The sequence below is a fragment of the Pararge aegeria genome, chromosome 14 (genome assembly GCF_905163445.1).
Source record: "Pararge aegeria chromosome 14, ilParAegt1.1, whole genome shotgun sequence".
Lineage (NCBI taxonomy): Eukaryota > Metazoa > Arthropoda > Insecta > Lepidoptera > Nymphalidae > Pararge > Pararge aegeria.
The window spans coordinates 12,056,280-12,079,778 of NC_053193.1; the positions used below are offsets into that span (position 1 = coordinate 12,056,280).

Below are 23,499 nucleotides of genomic sequence, written 5' to 3' on the forward strand. Positions count from 1 at the left end.
ATTCTATTTTTTTAAGGTAATTAGAGTAAGTATTTGTTGTCTGTGTAAAAGTATATTTTTACTTCACAAGTTCTTAAGATACATTAAATACTTGGATTTTGACACACATATCATAATTCATGATTTTGAAGATTTTAAATAGGCATATATGTTTACCCGACGCTTCATACGTTCCTGAAACAACCTCGTTACATCATATTTGTATATTTCAAGTAACTCTTCAAATATTGTATAGAAGCAAGCAAAACAATTAGAATATAAGCTCAATTTCTTAAATGATTGCTACTATTCTCTCAAATCAAAGGAAAATCAAACGAAAACTTAATGAATAAAATTAAACAAAAGCTACGAGCTAAGTTCTGATGTCAGAACGACCTGACATTGTATATTCTACAATTCTCCTTGGTCTTTCATTGTAGTGATTTCTAAAATAAACTTAAAGAGGACGGACCGATGAACAAAGTGTAATTTAAGCTGTCAGGATTCATCATCATATCAATACATTACCGGCCCACTACAGGGCACGGGTCTCCTCTAACAGTGAAAAGCGGTTAAGGCCGTAGTCCTCCACGCTTGCCCAAAGCAGACTAGCCCCAGAGCAGACTAAGAAAAATTTGAACAGGGAAATCCAAAATTGCCCCTGCTGGGGATCGAATCTGGGACCTCTCACTTATAAGATCACCAATGCTAATCAAAGTCGAAAATTTGTTTTTGTAAAAAGTTAGCTCCTTATAAGTCAGTCACCTCTTTAGGCGTTCGTGAGCTGCAAATAATTAAATAAAATTAAATATAAATTTTAAAAAAGGATAGGCAGATGATATTAAAAAGAATTACAAAAAAATTTAAGGAGGAGCATTGTAACAGTTATAAAAAGCCTACCCTTAAGTATTTATAACTCGTACTGAAGATTTTCTGCATTTTCATCATCTGCATACCCTGTGCATACCCTCTATGCACGCCACTGAACCAGTGTTGTAGCTAGAATTACAAAGCATGTTTTTCAGTGATGGTGTTGGGCGATGGTAGCGCGCGGCCAGCGCTGCAGGCGGCGCTGGCGTGCCTGCTGGTCAGTTCACTTACCCCGGAGCGACTGGAACCGTGCACTGGCAGCCCGCTCTGCTCCTGCCGCATAGCACACATGTCCTGCACTGCTGTGCCACTGCATCGATTTCCAGGTCAGCTTAACTTTTATTCTTCTTAGTAGACTGAGTAGAGAGTGTAGAGTATTCTAGTTGTGGTGACCCCACCACCGGTTCGGAAAGAAGTTACCAAGTAACTCAGATGTTGTTTTTTTCACTATTCTATCTTGTGCGATCGATGAAAGTGGAGCCAGCTTCTTCCAAGTAACCTTATTAAGAAATTCATCAACTGTATTATAATAAATGAGTTTTCTGACTGTGTTAAAACGGATGCATTAATAGGCCAAGTTGCATAACCTATGTTTTCTTTGTAGAGAAACATTTCAGCTTGTTTTGTTTTATTGTAAAAGTGACCGTGCAGGGCTCAATATCCCAGTGCCACGTTGACCGCAAGCGATCAATTGTGATTGCCTGTATCTACTAATGAGCCAGGAATAACAGAACTTTCTTAACCTTAGAGTTGTTTAAACTCCAGATTTGGTTTGGTTTTTGTTTTAATTAAAATTAACATAAAAAAAAAATTAAAAGTCCGATACTCGCCCTTAAATAGTACAAAATTCACAGTATAATATCTGACAGTTTATTTTTCAGACTGGCCACGAATAGAACTGCATCATCTGGATATAAGCATGTCCAATCTAGAAGTAATATCGGAAAGTGCTTTGGACGGACTCGAACTACAAACTCTAGTTTTAGTCGCAAACAGGTTGCATTACATCGAATCTCATGCATTTAGGTAACTTACATTTGATTCAGTCAATTGAATTTCACGGTTTATTAACAATATTTCTTTGTAAATAATTTGAGATCTTTATTTTCAGTTCCATGTCAAACAGTCTTGCCTCCTTAGATCTCGGTTACAACGAATTCTCAGAAGTTCCTGAGCAAGGACTGAAAGATCTTAAAGTACTAAACTGGTTAAATTTGCAAAAGTAAGTTGGTTTATATTTTGTACTAAAAATATATATATGTAGAGTTGCATCACTGTTTAAGTTTTTAACGATAGTGATGTAGACTTTGCAACGCTCAATTTCAAAATGAAACTGTGCCAAACAATATTTAAAGAGGTTGCACCATACAGTTTTATTCCACTTATTTATTTATTTATACTTGATTGTAGCAACGAAATCTCGTTAATTTTGAAATGACTTACATTTTCTTTTTTTTTTTACAGTAACTACATTACAGAGCTGAGACCTGATATAAGATGGCATCACTTAGAAAATACACTGACGAGTTTAACTCTAAGTAATAATCAAATAACAGAATTGAAAGCTCAAGCGCTTACTTCTTTGAGCCACCTACTACAGCTGGATTTAGATGGAAATTATCTTCGCAGTATCGACTCTGATTCCTTACCAAACTCTATAACAGTCCTAAAAATCTCAAATAATTTTCTACATGAACTTTCGTGTGATTTACTATTCAATCTTCCTAGATTACAAATGTTACACATGCGACACAATTGGATTACGTTTGACATGAACTCCACTAATTTAAATAACAAAACTAAGAAATTAGAAAAATTAGATTTAAGTAACAATAATATTAACGATACGTCAGAAATATTTATATTTCGTGAAATCCAGATTAGGCAAATTATCTTAGATCTCAATGAGTTAACTGTAGTCCCCAGATTATTATTTACAAATAATCGAATAGAGAGATTATCTATATCGTATAATAAACTAAGTTCGATTTATCGAGATGTTTTTCTATCGCTAAAGAACTCTCTCGAACATTTAGAAGTGGAGCACAACAGATTGTCTCATTTGCCGGACAGTTTGGCTCAAGTTGCGCGACTCAGACATTTATCTCTAGCTTACAATCAATTGGAAGAGTCCCCTTTACTACCAAATCGCATTCAGACACTCTCACTGGCTGGGAACTTTTTAACTTCAATACCCTCAGCGCTCCAGACGCTCGAACCCGGTTCAATTCGTTATCTTGATTTAAGTTACAACAGGATATCTAATTTGGTTCCAAATGAATTTAGAGATTGGTGTTCATCTCTCGGAACTCTCAACTTAAAAGGCAATAGAATTGCACATATTTATAAGAACGTCTTTCCAGCAAGTATGCCTGTAAAAGAGATTAATTTTAGCTTTAATGATTTATACTACATACACCCCCAATCATTTTCAAATTTAACTGGGTCGTTACACGTATTGGAATTATCTGCTACTATTTTTAGTGGCTACTTTCCTTTTGAGATTGATGACACATTGGAAAATTTGAGCTGGTTATCGTTCGACAACAATGACTTTCATATTTTAAAATTGTCTGACATTTCATTGTTTCCAAGCTTAAAGTATTTGAATTTAGATTATAACAGAATTGTTGAAATTTTTGTAGAAGATGATTTTAATAATGTTTCATTAGCTTTAAGTAACGTGCGGATATCATACAACTTCCTGAGCTTAATTCCGGCTAGAACCTTTTCACATTTGCAAGAGGTAAGAAACTTAGATTTATCTTATAACCGTATCAATAACTTAACTAAGAACAGCTTTAGAAACTTGCCCAACTTGAGATATTTATCTCTTGCGGGCAATGTAATCGATTCGATAGAAACAGAAACATTTGTTAATTTGCCAAAGCTGGAGATATTGGAACTTCAAGGAAACAACCTAACATATTTATCGCTTTACTCTATATGTAATGTTTCCAGTCCCTATGTGACATTTACTCTTAATGTAAGTAGAAATAACATAAAAAATATCGAAGGGGATAGCACAGTTACTATTAATATATTTGATGGCTCTTATAACGACTTTCATGAAGTGCCAAATAGTTTTTTTCTTGCTGCTGAATCCGCTATAAGGCACATAATATTGTCTCATAATAAAATAACTTATGTTTCCAGTGAAGCTTTTGCGCAGTCCCTATACTTAGAAATATTAGATCTACATAAAAATAGTATAAGTGTTATTAAGAGAAAGTCTTTTACAGATCTTATATCTTTGCAAATATTAGATCTATCATTTAATTCAATTTATCAAATGTCAGTAGAACAGTTTTATAATTTACGCAAGTTAAGATATTTAAAAATGGACCACAATAATTTAAGACTTCTTCCCAGGGATGTATTTAAAAATACTGTAATAGAACATCTAGACTTAAGTTTTAATGAAATTTCATTGTTCCCCGTCACAGCACTCTCGCATATTGGGTTCACGCTGCGGTATCTCGACCTTTCGAATAATAGAATAGAGTATTTGGACAGTAATATATTTCGCAATACTCAGTTTTTATCGAACCTTAATTTAGGAAACAACTTATTAACGGTTTTGTCCGATAATACGTTTTCAAGTCTTGGGGGATTACGAAGATTGGATTTAAGTTTTAACTCAATTAAAGCAAACTTTAAAGAGCTGTTTCACAACATTCCTAATTTGAGGCATTTGAACCTGGCGAATTTAGGCTTAAAGTCAGTGCCTTACCTACCTTTAACAAATTTGACAAGTCTTAATTTGACTTCAAATTTCATTACCAGTTACAAAGAGACTGATGTAAAGAGATTAGTGAATCTGCGCCATTTAGACTTAAGCCATAATCGTCTTACCTCTTTAGTGCCAAAGATGTGGGTTCACCTAAAGAATTTAAATGTTCTAGACCTGTCATACAATCCTATCGTAAGAATTACGCCAAATAGTTTTAAATCGTTGCATAATTTATCATATTTAAATTTAAACGGCCTAAAATATTTAGACATAGTTGATAAAGATTCTTTCCGTCCCTTAATATCCTTGAGATCCTTGCACGTGCAGACGTGGTCTACGATAAACCATTCTACATTTCGTCTCGTGAATATCACATCCTGTCTTCCTTCCTTATATAAACTGTTGGTACATTGGTCGGACGAAGTAATAGACAATCAATTGCATGGGATCGAAGCAAGGAAAATTAGATACCTGGAAATTAGAGGAGCCAATTTGCGAAGGATATCAGACGAAGCATTTGAGCCGTTCGCTAATAGCCAAGAGATATTCATCAGAATTAGTGAGACGTCCATATCTAAACTACCAACGGCATTTATGAAACATCTCTCGCAAGTCCCTCAATTAGGCATTGACGTCAGCTACAATCAAATATCGAGGCTTGATCCGGCGATCTTCTACCCCAATTTCACAAGTTGGAGTCACGTAGCAACAAAATTGCTTTCAGGTATGTTATTTACTTAGTTATATTTGACAATGTTTAACCACAAAAATTCTTCAATGTTTTAGTTAATTATGTAGTAAAATAAGTTGTTTTCAAAGTATGGACTATAATTATAGATAGGATTTCTTTTATTTACTTTACCATTTCATGCCAAATTGAAAACCTGTGTTACTTGAAGAACCTGTTTTGACGACCTTCCCGGCGCAACGCTGTAAATTTAAGTACGAGGTCCAGGGTTCCCGGCAGGGAAAATTGGGAATTTATAATTTCTGAATTTTCTCTGGTCTGGTCTGGTGGGAGGCTTTAACCATGGCTAGTTACCATTCTACCAACATAGACGTGCCGCTAAGCGATTTAGTGTTCCGGTGCGATGTCGCGTCTTAACCGATTAGGGGTATGACTACCAGGGAGTATGGTTAGCCCGCTACCATCTTAGACGGCACCATCACTTACTATCAGGTGAGATTGCAGTCAAGGGCTAACTTGTAGTAGGATAAAAAAATATATAAATGTAAAATAACTTCGAGGACAGAAGTTGCAGATCACAAGTTAAAGAATTAATGGCTATGTTCGCCGGGTTTTAACGTTGCGCATGGATTATGTCCCGTACATACTTTATAAACATCTAACGACCTCCTACTTCTGCCCCATCTTTGTAATGAGTTTTAATTCTTAATAGCCTCCCAAATTTTCTGCTGCGAAAATTGCGTTTGAATTATAAATCATGCATTTCATTGTCATTGTTTAGGTGGTTTAATACTGACTGGGAATCCTCTGCGGTGTGAGTGTGAGCTGGCTTGGCTTGGAGCTTGGCTGCGGCGATGGTTGCAGGAGAATGAGGCAGGGGGCGAGTTAAGAAGAGCTGTGCGGAGTGCTACTTGTAAAGATTTAAATGGACGCCGAATACCATTATTACAACTAAGAGCTGATGAGGCAGAATGCCATGCCAGTGCCCTGTCCAGCGACTGTGCTTCTCCAAACTATACAAATATAATATACATTATCACTATCACCATCTGGACTGTTCTTCTTAGGTGATAATTCGTAATAGTAAACTAGTGTAACTGACTCTTAGAAGTAGTGGCGTTGTATGTATCTAAGTTAAAATCAATTGGAGTGAAAGTTGCTCTTGTGAATGGTGCAACACATAATTGAAATAGGAAATTGTCACGAAATAAATTGTAAAAATAGATGTAATGGAATTGTGTAGGGTAATTTTTATACGTTGCAAATTTTAATAAAAACTGTATAATGTGAGTTGTAAATAAGGAAATACATACTTAAGTTTATTTCCGACGAACTGACCACCTTTTTTTTATCAAAAACTCTTTTGTTTATTTGTAACTTTTCAATATTTCTATGTTAAATCTTATATTAATTTAACAATGCAATTAATGAATACACCGATAAATATTTGTACGGCATAATTTTATAAAACCTAGTCAATTTGTACACTATGTCAATACTTTAATTCTTGTAAATATGTAAAAAATTAAATATTTTTCTCAAAAGTAATTCTTTTTTTTCACCGTAGAAACCGAAATCTACAATAGGTTTAACTAATCGGTTAAAAACATGCAAAACGTATAACTTAACGAAAGTAAGAATAAAGAAAATATTTTTTTTTTATTTAGGTACGAATCTTTCGCAGATGTTATGTGAATAGAATCCTACCAATAATTTTAATATGTTACTACTTATCTTAAGTATAAAATTCCCATTGGTGATTGTCATCAGACAGAAGGTAGGTTGTAAAAATATACCAAAACTAAAAAAGCGGACATCAAGTTAGAAGAAGACATGTTGTGCCGACTGCGAATAACGTGGAATAAGGGCAAAAAGAAAAAAAAATCAGTAGTATAAACAGATTAAAAAATTAACGTAAAATTATTCGTCAAACATTATCTAGTAGGCATTATGCGTTTCTATCATTTCTATTACCAAGACGCAGGTCGATAATAAAACCACGGAAGTAAGAATATTTGGTATATATATTCCGTGAAGTAGGTACATACTCATAACTAAGTAGGAGGTAAAGGTCTAATAAAGGTAAGCAGCAGTAAAATGGTAAGTACGTAAAATAATTGTAGACGTCACAATTAGGTACGCTCCGAGACATAAGTATACTTAACACAATTCAGTTACAACCAACCTAATTAACATTGAGTGATAGAAGAGTATTATCTACAGAACAGTACAATACTACAGTGTATCTACATTTACGAGTTAACCTCGATTAAACAATAGAAACTGGGATAATAATGTATCCGTAGCTAATCACTATCTACCTATCTTCATTCACTATTTAATTTTTCAGTATTGTTAGCTTCAATAGCTCGACAGAGTAACTAGGTAACATATATGTTTTTTTCTACTAGGCATTGAATTATAAAATACTCACTGTTGCCCGAGACTTCGTCTGCGTTTGTTTTTGTTTTCGAAAGACATGTGGCATTCGATCTAGGTGTAATTCTACGCACTTTATGTATTTAGGAATTTTAAATGACGGGTTGGCTGACGTCCGCTGAGGAGTTGTGTCCTATATCTCCAATCACATTCATCAGGTCTACACAAAATTTGGGCAAATTAAACAGACATTATAATCTCTAAAGTACAAAAGTAATTATTTAAATCGGCTATCATTTGACGGCGTTATGGTGTAAAATCGTCAAACACCTTCTGCCCCTCTCCCAAAAGAACTGAGCTTAATTTCGGGATAAAAAGCATTCTATATTAATTCTAATACCTTCAGAAACATGTGTACAAAGTTTCATGGTGATCGGTTTAGTAGTTTTTGCGTGAAAGCGTAACAAACAAACTTACATTCACATTTATAATATTAGTAGGGATAGGGATAGGGATAGGGATAACTTGTATCCCACAAGCCCCTGTTAGTGAATTATGTAATGCAACACAGTCATGCTTTTTAAAGTTTAGAGACCCTTACTTATAGATATGAAGTTACTAATCGACCAGATCTGGAAACAATTGGAACGAGCATAACAGATTTAAAATGAACTTATTAATTATCCGCTAAATTATGATGATGGCAGAGGCAAGAGGAAATAACATAATAATAAATGAGGATTATATTATTTGCCTGATAATGAGAGGTTTAAACAAAATTTGTTATCGTAGCTTTATTTGTTTACATATACATAGATATACAGGTTTGCGGACTTTTTAAAATCAACTAAAGAATATTTCTTTTAATACATAGTATTTACTAACATAGCGTCTACGCACGCGGATAAAGCTGCAAGTCAAGATATTCCACAAAAATACTTTATATTTTATTTACTTCTAGCTTTGTTTGCTTTCTAAAGCAAAGGTATAATATCTTAAATTTCTTTAGTTCAAGGGATATCAGAAATACAACGCAGACAAAGTTGCTGGCGTCCGCTAGTTCTAATATAAATATTCAGGCCATTAACATGAAATTGCACGCAGTTACGACTGTGAAACAAAATTAACCAATTATCCTTATAGAAATTCTCGCCACGTTTCTGTTAGTGCCAATTAAAACTACGAGACAACGATAGATAACAATCTACAACAGCTACGGGTGGTTTATCATGATTAAACAGTACAATTACGGAAAAGAGAATATAGATTTACCATAATGATACTTAAATACAATTAGTTGATTAAACATATATAATTGGCACATAATAAACAAGTGCTGCTTTCAGTTAGGACATATAAATAAAAACCTTTGCTAGGGCACAATCAAATAAAACTGCCCACGACTTTCTTTAAAAAGGAGTCCAAGAGTTCAAGTCGAGTTTAGATCCCTTACTCCACTGAGAACTGCTGTGTACCTCGAATTAAGCATTCGAAATTATAATCATTGCAGTAATCAAAGCTTATTAAAAAAAAGAGCAACTGCTGAGTTACTTGCCTGCTTCTTCTCGGTAGAATCTGCCTTTCGAACCGGTGGTAGAGTTCGAACGAACTGCACAAAGACAGACTTGACGTTTCAAAAGTGCCAATATTATGCCTACTTGAAATAAATGAATTTTGAATTGTGATTTTTTTTTAATTTATTCCAGAAAAGTAGCCAGCCTCCCAGAAATTTAGTTAGTTAGGCTGTGAAGCCCAGATGTCTTTTGAGTTGGTCTACTAGGGCAATATGACTTGCAAGGCATGCACAGAACACATTCTACAAAGATAACTCGATACGTAGGTTTCAAACCTCATGTGCCTGTAACTACACCGCGAACCACAGCATTGCTGTTTCCACTCTTCAGAAATGTTGCTTGGTGGCAGAATTAAGTATGGCAATAGTACTTTCCCGGACTCTGACGTCTCTGTCAAACTCTCTAATACTACTGAACTGTTCGATGGATGGCTATCCGTAGCTCATACTATGTAATATAACGAAAGCATATCTATTTAGCGGCTTGCGTCCTATTATAAGTTTCATCACCTTCTTCAGTCTGTCTCGTTAAGACGCCGTAATTTGTTGGTTAAGTGTCGATTAATATTAGGGAATTTTGTAGCTGTCTGTTTAAATTGAATTTTATTATAATATCTAGGAGCAGTTATGTAACAGTTAGTTAGTTAGTTAGTTAACAGTTATGTAAAGCATACATTAGCACTTCAGCCTCCCTTTCGGGGAAAGCGACTTCGATACGGAACAGAGTTTGATGCAGGAAAACATGATGAGAAAACAGGCCTGATAGTTCTCCATAATGATTTCAAGGTCTACTATTATGGAATGGGCCAGCGATTTGGACTACGGCCTAAGCTCTTTTCATTATTAGAGAAGAAACGTGCGCTGTAGTGGCCCCGTAATAAGTTGATAATGGTGAATCGAAAACACTCATAAACTACAGAGTTTCTCTCGTTAAGAATCTTATGAAAGTCAAGTCCGTTCGTTCGATTGCACAGAATTTACGACCAGTGTGATTTCCCGAGTTAGTTTACTCATCGTCGTTCGTTTTATAAATGTAGTAGACATAAAATCTTGAAGTCCTAGAACGCTTTGTATCCTTTTAGAATAGTAACTGAACATCTATAGTAGATATATCCATTTTCAATAACTTTTAATGGTCGGATTAGTTTCAAACTTTAGAACTTTGACAATATAATATTCTTGTATTGAACTTTAGGGTCAAGAACTTAAGAAGTTCAGTGGAACTATTGGAAGAACGAGTAACCGATTAAATAAAACTTATTTCATTATTTTCATTTTAAAAATGTCTTAAATGTTTTTATTACGAAAATAAAACAGTAAAAAGTTTTATAGGTAAATTGTTATTTCTCATGATATACCTAGATAATGGCTGGTTGCTCAAAATTTATTCAAAGTCATTGATCGTTAAAAATTAAATTTAAAAGATACAAATAAAGTTTAAAATCATCTATATTGCTATAAATTATTAAATTGGCAACCATATATAGCTCTTCATGCATACGAGGACATTTATAGACGTTGTTTAAGTGACAAAGATTTATCTGTAGCAAATACACTAAGCTGGGCTTGTTGTTTGCGTTTGCTAGCTAGCCTCCATTTGTCGAATTTGCTACACAACTTACAAATATACGAGTCAGAAGATATATAAGAACTTTGGCGTTGCGCAAATGTAAACATTTTAGGATCTTGCGTTAGATACTTGCAACCAGAAACCAGAAATGAATGTTTTATTTTGATAAAAAAACGCGGTGACATCTTCATAAAAAAGTTATGTTAATCTGTCGCATGTCTAGTATTCATTGGTAAAAATATCTACATAAAATGCATCCAACCACAAAGAACTAAAATAAGACGGACACATAAACTTAAAATGTCATCGTCATTATTATCTTTAGGTCATTTATGTAGCATTGCTGTACAGGCCTCCTATCTTAGATAAGCTGCTGAACTCGAAACCCCCTCTTAGAGAAGGGATCGTTTAGATGATAAACTAAAATGTAGACTAGCTATATTATATTATATTATATTAAAATCACATACGTCTATATTCGTTCGAGTAAATCTGTTCTTCTTCTGGAAGTAAAAGTAATAGTCAAAAATTTCATCAATTATAATTCGAAAGAGACTTTTATTGAATGAAGAACAGATTCATTTATTGCCAGGCTATTTCCAGAAATAAGCTTTTGCACTTACGTGTATAGACGTCTGGAGTCCCAGCGGTGTCCGGGCACGGTCGGGCGCTATAGCAATTACATTTCGCAAACGTTACCTGAATCCGTAACAAAGGCTCTGTCGCGAGTTGACTGACACTCAATGTCACTCGATATTGGCAAAATATACGACAGTACGCGTCATTTATTCACAATACCCGCGCACTTTTATGGAAACTGATAGGGAGGGATGCTACAAAATCTTTACATGAACTCCAATATCGTAAAACACAGATATGTAGTAAAGATAATTTTATTTAAGCAGTTGAAAAAGGTTTATAGAATTCAAACTTATCATATTTTATGACCTCAGAGTCGATTTCATTAGAAATAGCGTAATAAACAGTTTTTTAAACTACTACTCATTTTTATGAGTAGTGATAGAGGTGTTGAGGATATTAGTATAATTAATAATTACTTAAATTATCATTCATATGACCCACGCATTTTATAAAGACATTGTGTGTGAAGAGCTTAGGTGAAGAGTAAAATATTTTATTATGCCAATACGTAAGTAAGGATAGTCGTGTTAAAATTGTGAAGATAGGTAAGTTTCAAACTCACGATATAATATTATATGACGAAAAATACATTGGTATTAGATTGCCTTTGAAAACTGTGGTATACTCCACTAAATGTTTAGGTTCTGCGGATTGTAATAAAATTGATATTGAAAAATGATTTAATTACTAGACCGGCCCGTGGCTTCACCCTCTTGTAGTGACCCTACTTTTTACTTGTGAACGTAGGAAAAACCACAACTCACACTTTATGTTTCGCGGAAAAAGTAATTTCTTAGGTATATCTCAATACAAAATTTCAACACAATCAGTGAAGCCATTTAAGCTTAAAGGACTAGGCAAAGTTGGAAGCTTTACTATGGTATACAAAAGAAGCCTAAGAATGTATAACAGTCCGACCTTTAGACTATCTTAAACCAAAATATAACATTTAAATTCTTGGCTCTTTTGTCGCCCTCTGAAAGGGCAAAACAACTAACATTATTTTGCATTTATAATGTTATTAGGTATAATTACTGTATTGGAAGCAGATGGTATATTTATGCTTAAAAGTCAACAATATCCACAGGCAATATCATATTCTACAAACAGGCTTTTGCACTTACGTATATTATACTGGTTGAAATCCCAACGGTGTCCAAGCGTGCTGGGATGCTATAACAATTACATTCCGCATACGTTACCTGAATCCGTAACAATGGCTCAGTCGTGCGTTGAGTGACACTCACTGTCACTCCTCCAGATAATGACGTAGTATATGACTGTACGCGTCAATAATTTACATGACCTGTGGTTTATTGGACATTGATAGGGATTAAGGCTCCAATAAACATCATTTGGAAACCAATAACAAAAACATTTTTTTTTTAATTTAAAGTAACCTAATATACAATCCCAATCAGAATAAGGTAAAACATCAAAAATAAAAATTTTGTATCATTTTGAAATGTTTAATTGGTTAAATAATACTTGTCTCAATTTTAATGCAAACTTTTTTATCTCAAGTAATTTGCGTACTAAAGAATGTACTAACGAAACATAGTTTCACCCGGAGTGTTGGCTTAGGACGACCCCGGAAGCGCTGGCAAACAGCAGCCCCTGTCCTAACTGAAAGTCAATATTTGCATAAAAATTACCATCGTTTGTATGCCAAACAGTCTTTAATCAAGTCTTATATTTAATTTGTTGCTCCTGAAATAATTGTAGTAGTTGTACGTAAAATTCAACCAAAGAGAAGTTCTGTATACAGCTTCCATCTACATGTAACAATAACAGTTAAAACTAGAACAAACTATAATGCACTACAATACAAGAACGCTACAGACATTATACTGCTCTTATAGCGTTTTATCTCTTACTGTTAACTCTTCAAGCTAGATGGGCTCTTTTATTGCTATAATAAAACCTCAGTATACCTTTTAACTACCTTTTAACTCATCATCTTTTTGGATCTGTTATGGCCCTTGAGGCAGAGGCCTAAGTTTGAGGTAGGCCCTACCTAGGCTGGATTGGGTATGGGTCAATTCCATTACCTACATCTGCTAGGCATCCGGCTCATAGTTTCTTTTTTTGCTGATGTTCTTTCATAAAGACCTAAGATTTTTAAGTGCTTGAAAATATTAGGCCAACCAAAGATGTTTATGTATTATGGTAGAATTTGATGCGCCCCGCGCCATCAACGTCTACCAATAAATGATTAACGCACATGGTTTTCTAGAATATTTTTTCGATTAAGGTAAAATCACTATGATTTGACATTTGGCAATCTAACGATTTTAATAAATTTTCTAGTAGTAAAAAAATTTTTGCAATTTTCATGCTTCCTTATTTCACAATGGTGACGATTCAATTACTAACGAACAAAAATCTATTCTGAAAGCCAATTTTATAATATTAGTAATATATTAATTCTCAATAGATTTAGTACTCCTCTAGAAATGGGATTTTAATAAAATATCTAAAAGAAATTCGATGAGAAAAGCTTGAGGTCGTAATATAATCTAATCACTTTTATTGCTGTTATACCTACATCAGATACTTGATGTCCCGAAAGCGGAGCAAATGCAACGATGATGATGAAGCAAATATTTTACGGTATTCGGGTGGAATTTACATACTCATTGAACTATTGTATAGTAGTTTTGTATAGAATATATATCCTCTTTGGCGCTAAATGAATTATATTAATGCGGTTTCTTTTGCTCAATGGAGTATTTAATTGCGATGTTTCTTAGCTATTTTCCGATGAATATCAGTTTTGTTGTTGTAGAGTGCTGTTCTCAGATGATATAACGATTTTAGACATGCAATTGTTATTTATTGAGATTATGTATTATTGTAATGTCGTTAAATTAAAATTTAATACTCGTCAGTTGGTATTTTCAAAGCTTTATGAATATGTTCGTAAGGAACGTTCTTTGTGATTTCATATTAACAGTCTCTCACCATTATTTGCTTTGTTGTTTTGCCCTGGGTTGCTTTTAACCTAGTTTTTTGTACAATCGTCACTGGCGTACCGCTTTTGCTCTTAAAACCAGAGAGTTAAATCATAAAGAAAGCTGAATATGAAGCTGAAATTAGTTACGCTATTTTAATGAGAACTGGTAAGTAATATGCAGTATGTTTTATTTTAATGTGTACCAAAATGAAAGCAACATTTTGAACATAAACATGTTGAAGTGAATTTTCCAATTGAATTATCAGGTCAATGTGGAACATTAAGATATTAAATTGCAAGATTATACATATTTTTAATATAGTATGAATAATATAGATAAATGCTTATAATATACATGGTTAAAATAGTTCGGGTATAGACTGCTGTACATGCTGTACAGGTACTTGTAGCTACAAGTGCCATTGTAAAACGAACATGCTGGTACATTAAGAAACTCTCTGTTGCAACATGGGAGTCACGGTCCAGCGGTATTTGCCGTTGATCATTTATTCGCTGTAATGAAAAATATTGAAATATGATATTCGGTATAGAAATTTACGATCACTTCGCTCACTTTCTACCATTTCCACAATTCTGCTAATCATTGTAATTTGGTTCCGCCCGTTATTGTCAGCCGCCTTTCAGCCCATCTGTCGTCACTGTCTGATTGATAAATGCCGCCGCGTAGATCAATTCTGAACAAATGACTGTCACACATCTCTGACAATATTACTCGCTTTTCAGAGCGGAGGTGTTTATTTTCTTTGTATGTGGTTCTACCTGCGGCTTCGCTAATGTATAGAGAAGGTCTGTACCTAAATCTGGGTACAGGCCTTCTCCCTCATAGAAGAGAAGGAATTGAGGCATTGACGCACCACACTCCAAATATGCACCGAATAATGAACATACGAGTACTTTTGCATTAATCGTCATAGTTTAGATATTCAAAAGAAACTCTACTTTCTTATATAATGAAATTGATTGTAAAACTTCTAGCTTTTGCCTGTGGCCAAGTCCGCGTTGGTTTTACTATCTCTGTTACCAGAATGCAAGCTTGCTTTACGCCACAGAATTAAGAGCATACAAAACCCTCATTCAGTCATTATTGCATGCAGTGCATTGTGTCCAAAAACAGTGAAAATGGCCTGCGCAAATCTCACTTCACAATAATGTTAGCTCACAAACTTCCACATTTTCCCATTTTATGGTAAACTTCTAGAGCATTAGAGGTAAAATAATTACTGTCAATTGCTAAAACAAACAACAAGTGACTAACTGCCTGTTTGAGAAACACTACCAAATAGTAGTGGTTTTTGATGTTTCAGTATTAGTACCGTACACGGTTTCTGTATGATGTTAATTCTGTTCTTGATGCAATATTTCATCAAAAGTGGTTTAGAAGTATGCATACGGTACGTTTTTTGCATCTGGTACGTTTTTTGGGTTCTGTTTTATGTACATCCAGAGAATAGCTAGCCGATAAACATTATGTGCTGGCTGTTCAAAGTAGTATCAAAGTATGTATCAAAGTAGTATTGGGCAAACATATTTATTAACAAATTCAAAATTCATTTATTTAAAGTGGGCCTTGTTTATAAGCACTTTTGAAACGTCAAGTCAGTCTGTTTGTAGTGACTCTACCACCGGTTTGGAATGCAGATTCCACTGAGGAGATTCGGCAAGAAACTCTTTTCCAACATCATTTACCAATCTTTAGAATTTTTCTGTTTTGCGAGAGATGAGAGCTGTGGCCTTCTTCCAAGCAGCCTTTTCGTTAAGGATTTCATCAATCGTGTAGTAACCACTATTGGTTAAAAATGTTTTAATACATGTTTTTCAGTAAACTTGGATAAAGGTAGATCCTTTTCAGATTACCTTTGGTATCAAGTTATAAGAGCATATACCTATCCCCACAAAGGATTTCTGTACAGAACAGACGGATAAACGTATGAACAAACAAACTAAAACACTTTTAAGTTAGTTATAAACTTGAGAGTCTGTTTGTTGGTATGCATGTACAAATGTATACGCAAAAGCTCATATTATACAGCCTTTAGCAGCTACATTCCGCACGCAGTATTGCTGTTGCGTACTGGGCTAGCAATTTGCATGGTGATTACCGTGATGTATGAACGTGTTGGAACAATGGTTACAGTACTGTCCAACACGGTATGCTAGCTTTCACAATTGCCGGCCGAAATAAACGTTTTCCAAATTGTCATGCATGTAATCTACGAGTACGAGTATGTATGACCACGGTATAGCAGACTGTCGTTGCGGGTGCACCAAATGGGAACAAAGTGAACTGAAAACCAACTGGCGCAGTGGGCAGCGACCCTGCTTTCTGAGTCCAAGGCCGTGGGTTCGATTCCCACAACTGAAAAATGTTTGTGTGATGAACATAAATATTTTTCAGTGTCTGGGTGTTTATCTGTATATTATAAGTTTTTATGTATATTATTCATAAAAATATTCATCAGTCATCTTAGAACCCATAACCCAAGCTAGCTTACTTTGGGGCTAGGTGGCGATGTGTGTAGCGTCGTGGCATATTTATTTATTTTATTTATTAAACTATGTAATTTTAATGATGAAGTTCGAAAAAAAAATTAACTGGTGTAATAATGGTATTTAAAAAAATTTACTGGTGTAAATAAATCTCTCAATCAAGCGGAACTGACACGACTGAAATAGTGCTATTATTTCCACGGGAAACTATTATAAATAGGACAAGAATATGTTGAAAATACCGCTTTGGTTTAGATCACAGATTTGCATGAAAAGAAATTGTTTATATTGATATTAGTAGTTTTGGATAGAAACAGGCGTTACTTTGCGGAAATCCATGATATATTATGAAAATTCAGCTTAATTTGCTATACTCCGCGAAAAGCAGGAAAATCTGTATGGTGTAATTTCTTCAATCCTATCAACACATTGCCGTACATCTGTTTGGTTTGGATACTTTGCTGAACATCTACGCACGTTTCGCTCCGGAACTGGAGCATCCTCAGAAGATGTTGACTTTACGATGAATAATTGTTAAATTAATTTTCATGGTATTAGTAGTAATTATTTGAGACAGTTACTACTAATATCAATTAAACAATTATCACGTTTACTATTTAAAAAAAAAACCAATCGACTTTACCAAATTTGAGCCCGATTCTCAAGAAATAAAATAACCTCCACGTGATTACGTCGTGTCTTATGCCCCTTTTCACTAACGACGAACAAGACAATTTCTAAGTAGATAACGCCTAATCAAAGCAGATTCCTAGGCATCCCTTCGACAAATCAATATTCACCAGGCAACTCATATAACCTAACTTGACTATGATTTCATTCTATTTATTATATTCTTCGGTATTTTGTGTTAGGATTATTATATTTGTAATTTTACGTATGGATTTAACGTTATTAAAAAAACAAATTTACATTTTTCTTCCGTCAAGTGCTAGTTTCTCATTACGCACCGCCGAATAGGTGTCGTAGCTTTAGATGGCGCCTAACGTCTTTATTAATCATCTAACAGTTGATGAAACGTTTTTTTTTCTCAACACATCATCCAAAAAAGGTAGGTATCAGTTTTAAGCATTTTCTATGATTATTTTTCTATTTTTTTCTATTCTCTGTTTTTTTTCTATGCTTCTTCCCTCCTTATCATTATGGCCCTTAGTTTATTTTTCCTACTCTTCTTCACTAGACAACATACCTCATTTATTTCAAGCATTTTTCAGCCTTCTACGATACTGATCTTCCTAGCTACCGGTATCTTAAAAAATTGCACCTTCCTTACCTCAGGAGCGAAGTGGTAGACGTTAAACACCTCGTGGCCACTAAGCGCCTGCACCAGCCAAAGATCTACCACGCCATGCTTCCTCTTTTTTACTTTAGACACACTTTAACAGCCACTTTTTTAAACCTGAGCTCCATTCTCGCTAGGATAAAGTCAGTGTAAGATTTACCCAATTAACTTATAAAAAATGAGTGATACTAAATTTGAGGTGTTATTTGGGGCAACATTCTATCGCGTTAATAAATTACAGCAAAAACACCTGTCCTGTGAAAAAGGTTGATACGTTATACGGTATAGCCTATTTATTGCTGCTGAAATTCGGTTGTCTTCTAGCGGTAATACCTAAATTTATCTTTTTCCTTTATATATCTCTTATGATATTTCTTTAGCAAGATAGTTGAATGTCCAGACTGTATTTATACGAGACCATTTACCAATTACGAGTGTGTTACCGATCAATATAAATTACATCAATAATTACCTACTCGAATACAAGATATATAGTGATTTTGGACACCGAGGTCGAAGCCTTGAATGTTATGAATAATGATCAACGTAATCGACAAACAATCAATCATACCTCATTTGTGTCAAACATAATGAAATGGCATTTCATTTTGTATGTTACAGAAACACGGGTGAGTATGTTAATTTAGCAATATCTAGTCATGTTTGTCGTAAAACATAAATAGGACTATATCATACCTATGAAGTTAACATATTTTTCAGTATTTTATCAAAGTATTTCTATATATTGAAGGTTTTCGTAAAGTTTTAGGCATCCATAATTTTTTTATTTTATCATTTAAACCACAAAAAATATTGTTGCTCTAATTTTGGTAGTCTTATTTCTGAACTAATTTTAATGCAGTAATACGGGTATCAGGAAGCGGTGATAGCGCACTGGGTAGGAGCTCAATTTCCCTTTCGGAGGGCCGAGTTTGAATCCCAGCTCGCACGTCTAGTTTTTCTAAGTGTGTGCATTTTAAGTAATTTAAATATCACTTGCTTCAACGGTGAAGGTAAACGTCCTGAGGAAACCTGCATGCCTTAGAGGTCTAAATAATGTTCTTAGAGGTGTGTGGAGTCCACCAATCCGCACTGGGCCAGCGTGGTGTACTACGGCCCTAACCCCTTCTCATTGTGGCTCGTGCTCTGTAGTGGGCCGGTGATGGGTAAATGAGATGATGATAAATACAGGTCTCACATGAAACTATCAAGTCACACACCACGCCACATTAAGCCATTTAAAAAACAAACTTAGCAACTTCGATTCCTATTTTTTATATAACTTCCTTTCGTTTTCGTGGAGCACTGTGGTCCTAAACGTGGAAGGTTTCGTTCACGTGAAACAGTTCGTTCCCCAGAAAAGACAATTGGAAATTTATTTGGGAAGCGTCGGTCTGTGACTAGTTACAATCCTACCGACAAAGCCATGCTAAGTGATTTAGCGTTTCGGTAAGATGCCTCCTAGAAACTGATTACATGTGATGGGTTAAACATAACTATAATCATACCCCTACTTATAAGCCCGCAATCATTTTAGACTGCATTATTACTTATCACTGGATAAGATTGCAGTCTTAAAAGCTATCTTATAGCGGAAAACAAATTTGCTACGTCGCAATAAACATGAAATAGAAGTATAACCATGATACCAACTCTCAACATTGAGAGACCGTTCACGAATAAAAAAGGCTGAACATTTTAGGGAATCCATCCTAAATAATAATAATAATAAATTCTTGGACCTAGCTCACGAGATTACCGCCTTGTGGAGTGTTGAGTCGACCGTTATTGTTCCGATTGTCGTTTCAGTCAATGGTCTTCTCGCGAATAGCTTCGACCAACATAACAGAAGCTTTCGCTTGGTTGTTGGATCAAGGGTCGGATACAGAAGGCAGTAGTCCTTGAAACGGCGCGTATTGTGAGGTGGTTCCTCACTCTGGAGCCCTGACCGCCGGTTGCTTGGGCATTCAAAAGCCCCGCAAGCGGATAGTGGATGTTTTTTTTAATACATTTTTAATAGTGTTTTTTATTTTTTAAGCATTGATAAGAATTAAAAAAAAATTAAAAATAATAAATATATACATCGATAATACACACAACGCCATCTAGCCCCAAACTAAGATGGCTGATGAATATTTTTATGAATAATATACATAAATACTTATAATATACAGATAAACACCGAGACACTGAAAAACCTTCATGTTCATCACACAAACATTTCCCAGTCTTTCGAATCGAACCCACAGCCTTGGACTCAGAAGGCAGGGTCACTGCTAACTGCGCACCTACGCCTCAGGGTGATGGTCACAGGGCACCACTTTGCAGGAGTGTTCCTTGCATGACCTGGGGTGTTGCCCTGTTTATATGCGTTGGTTTTCCACTTACAATCAGGTGGGTTATCTGTTTGGTACATCTAATAACACACATAAAAGTAAAAAAATATATATCCCTATCCCTACTTTAATATTATAAATGTGAATGTAAGTTTGTTTGTTACGCTTTCACGCAAAAACTACTTCACCGATCCTCATGAAACTTTGTACACAACATATTCTTGGAAGTGTTAGAAGTAATATAGGATACACTTTTTATCCCGACATTCCTTCGGTAGAGGGGATGAAAGTGTTTGATGATTTTTTACCATAACTCCGACAAATTATAACCGATTTAAATAATTATCTTGTACTATAGAGGTTATAATATGTGTTTAATTTCGCTCAAACTTTGTGTAGATCTGATGAATGTGGTTGGAGATAGAGGACAGAACTCCTCAGCGTACAGCAGCAAACCCCTCAGGCTTAGCGATACTGAATACTTTAATTTTTTTCAGAACCACTAAATTGAATGCCACATCAAAAAACAAAATCAAACGCAGACGAAGTCGCGGGCAATAGCTAGTATTCTATAAAACTCTTACTAGCCCACATTGGAGCAGCGTGGTAGGTCTATGCTCTACAACCGTCTCTCCTATGAGAAACAAGACCTATGCCCAGCAGTGGGACGATCATAGGCTGCGTATGATGATGAAATTGTTACGGAAAAGGGACAAGAACAAAAGCCACATGGTAACAAATAAGGTTCTTCGATGTTGGGATTTCAGCAAACTGATCTGAGATATCACGTTGGCAGCAAGATCGTACTGTTTGATTCCCCGTTGAGTGTAATTATATAATTTAGGCCTAAGCGTAAGCTAGTAATTACGTCGACCAGCTTGTACTGGCTAATTATTATATGACGCCTTTGAGTTATAATGTATTCCTAATAGAGATGCCGGCGTAGAGCAAGTTGTTATATGCTGAGCATATCAGTGGGTATTTGAGTGTTTAATTTCCTTCTTCTTCTATTATTAGGCCAATCTCAGAATGCCTTCCTGTGTACAAAGCACAGAAACAAACAGTCAAGAAAACCGAAAAAATTCATATTTTAGAGGCGTGGTAAGTAAAATGACCAAGTAAATTCCTAGGTCATTAGGCAAGGGGTTAAGTATTCTAATTTGTTACTTAATGACCTTATCCTTATGCTAGTGGACGGATAAAGATGTCCTGATAGTACTAATACCTACTCTATTCTCTCTAATACTCTAATACTCTATTTTCAGAGAACTTTTCAATAAACCAAGTTTTTTTCTGTACTCGTATAAAAGAAGTTGATAAAAAAATTTCAGCCCTAACTGAATGTAATGATTTCATATCACACGACGCTAATATAATCCATGACGTGACATTTAAGATATAAAAATGTAAATATTTTTCACCGCGCAATTTTGATAATAAAAACCATCCAATATTTTTATCACAGGAAAAAAGAGTACGACAAAAGTGTTTTTAATATATTGAATAATTCGGACTGCTCTAGTAGTACATTATTACCCAATGGCCTGAACAGGTTAATTATTATTCGACGCTATAATTACCTACGTGATTTGGATTTTACAATTGTAAATCAGATTAGGCATTAACATGGCACAAAGTTGGTATCTATTTCCTATTGTGTTTTAATGAATCATGCACATGTCGAATCGAAACTTCGTTGACGCACATTTTGGTATATATTGTGGCCTAGCGCAATAAAATGAATCACAGCAAACACCACTAACTTTTCTAAGTTATGTGCGTATATTCAAATATCACTAACCTCAACGCTGAAGGAAGACATCGTCAAGAAACCGGCATGCCTGAGAATTCTTTATAATGTTTTCACAAGCGTGTGGAGGCCTTCAATCCGCAATGAGTCCGTGGTGGACTACGGTCTAAACCCTTCTTACTATTGGACACCCTGTGCCCTGTAGTGGGACGGTAATGGGTTGAAATGATGAATTTTTAATATTGCTGTTTGTTAACTCGTTACAGACTATGTCCAGTGGCGTGCATAGAGGGTATGCACAGGGTATGCGGATGATATAAAATGAAGAAAATCTCCAGTTCGAATTATAAAAGACTTAAGGATAGGCATTGTAAGAGTTATAAAAAGCCTACCTTTAAGTATTTATAACTCGTACTGGAGATTTTCTTCACTTTATATCATCTGCATACCCTGTGCATATCCTCTATGCACGCCACAGACTATGTCCAATAACTTCTAGGAGTGTTATATATTTTTTTACTTATTTAAATAGACACATTTACCGACGTCAATAAAAAAGCGTCAAAGAGCAGAGAAATTGCAAATAATTTACTCCGTTATAAAGTCAATTTAACATACAAGCCGAAGTCTTTTCAGTTGTAAAGTGTTAGGAGACTAGACAGAGACTAGTACACGCTTAGTTAACATTGTACGAGAATTGAATAAATCTCATTGAATTGTTACTGTAGAGTCATACTAACCCTATACTGGTATTTGATAAAAGAATATCTGCGGTAAAAGTCGGCTCTAGGTAAATACGTGTCCAAAAGCATAAAGTTTTTTTCAATTTAACGGGCCAAGTGGCGCAGTCGCTAGGTGTGCAAATATTACGCCCGACTCTTGTTATTAAAGTTGGGAATTCAATAGTTTTCGTCGGCACTCGACACCGTGAACACTCGGTGGCAACTCCGCTTATTTAGTGGAACTGTGCAGAAACTCCCACTGCAGAATATTTCGGTATTATGTAAGTTAAGTGTATTGTTTGACAGGGTACATAGTACCCTGTACATACGACATACACAGATACTTTCGTTGTATTCTCTATGAAAATTAATATACGAACTTTTTAAAATAGAAATTGTTTTTTTTATTCCTCTACGAGTTAGCTCTTGACTGCCATCTAACCTGGTTGTAAGTGATAATCCAGTCTAAGATGTTGGCGGGCTATGCTGTTTG

General features: G+C 35.1%; 1 protein-coding gene across 1 annotated transcript in view; it reads left to right on the plus strand.

Moving 5' to 3' along the window:
* The window catches only part of LOC120629312 (chaoptin-like), a 29,509-nt gene extending 22,966 nt beyond the window's left edge, over positions 1-6,543 (plus strand). The window contains exons 2-6 of the mRNA XM_039898220.1: positions 1,005-1,175; positions 1,731-1,875; positions 1,961-2,071; positions 2,314-5,306; positions 6,052-6,543. Of these exons, the coding sequence (XP_039754154.1) occupies positions 1,007-1,175; positions 1,731-1,875; positions 1,961-2,071; positions 2,314-5,306; positions 6,052-6,341 (3,708 nt within the window). The 5' untranslated portion in view covers positions 1,005-1,006 and the 3' untranslated portion in view covers positions 6,342-6,543. The remainder of the gene's footprint in view (positions 1-1,004; positions 1,176-1,730; positions 1,876-1,960; positions 2,072-2,313; positions 5,307-6,051) is intronic.
* Positions 6,544-23,499: the final 16,956 nt, after the last annotated feature.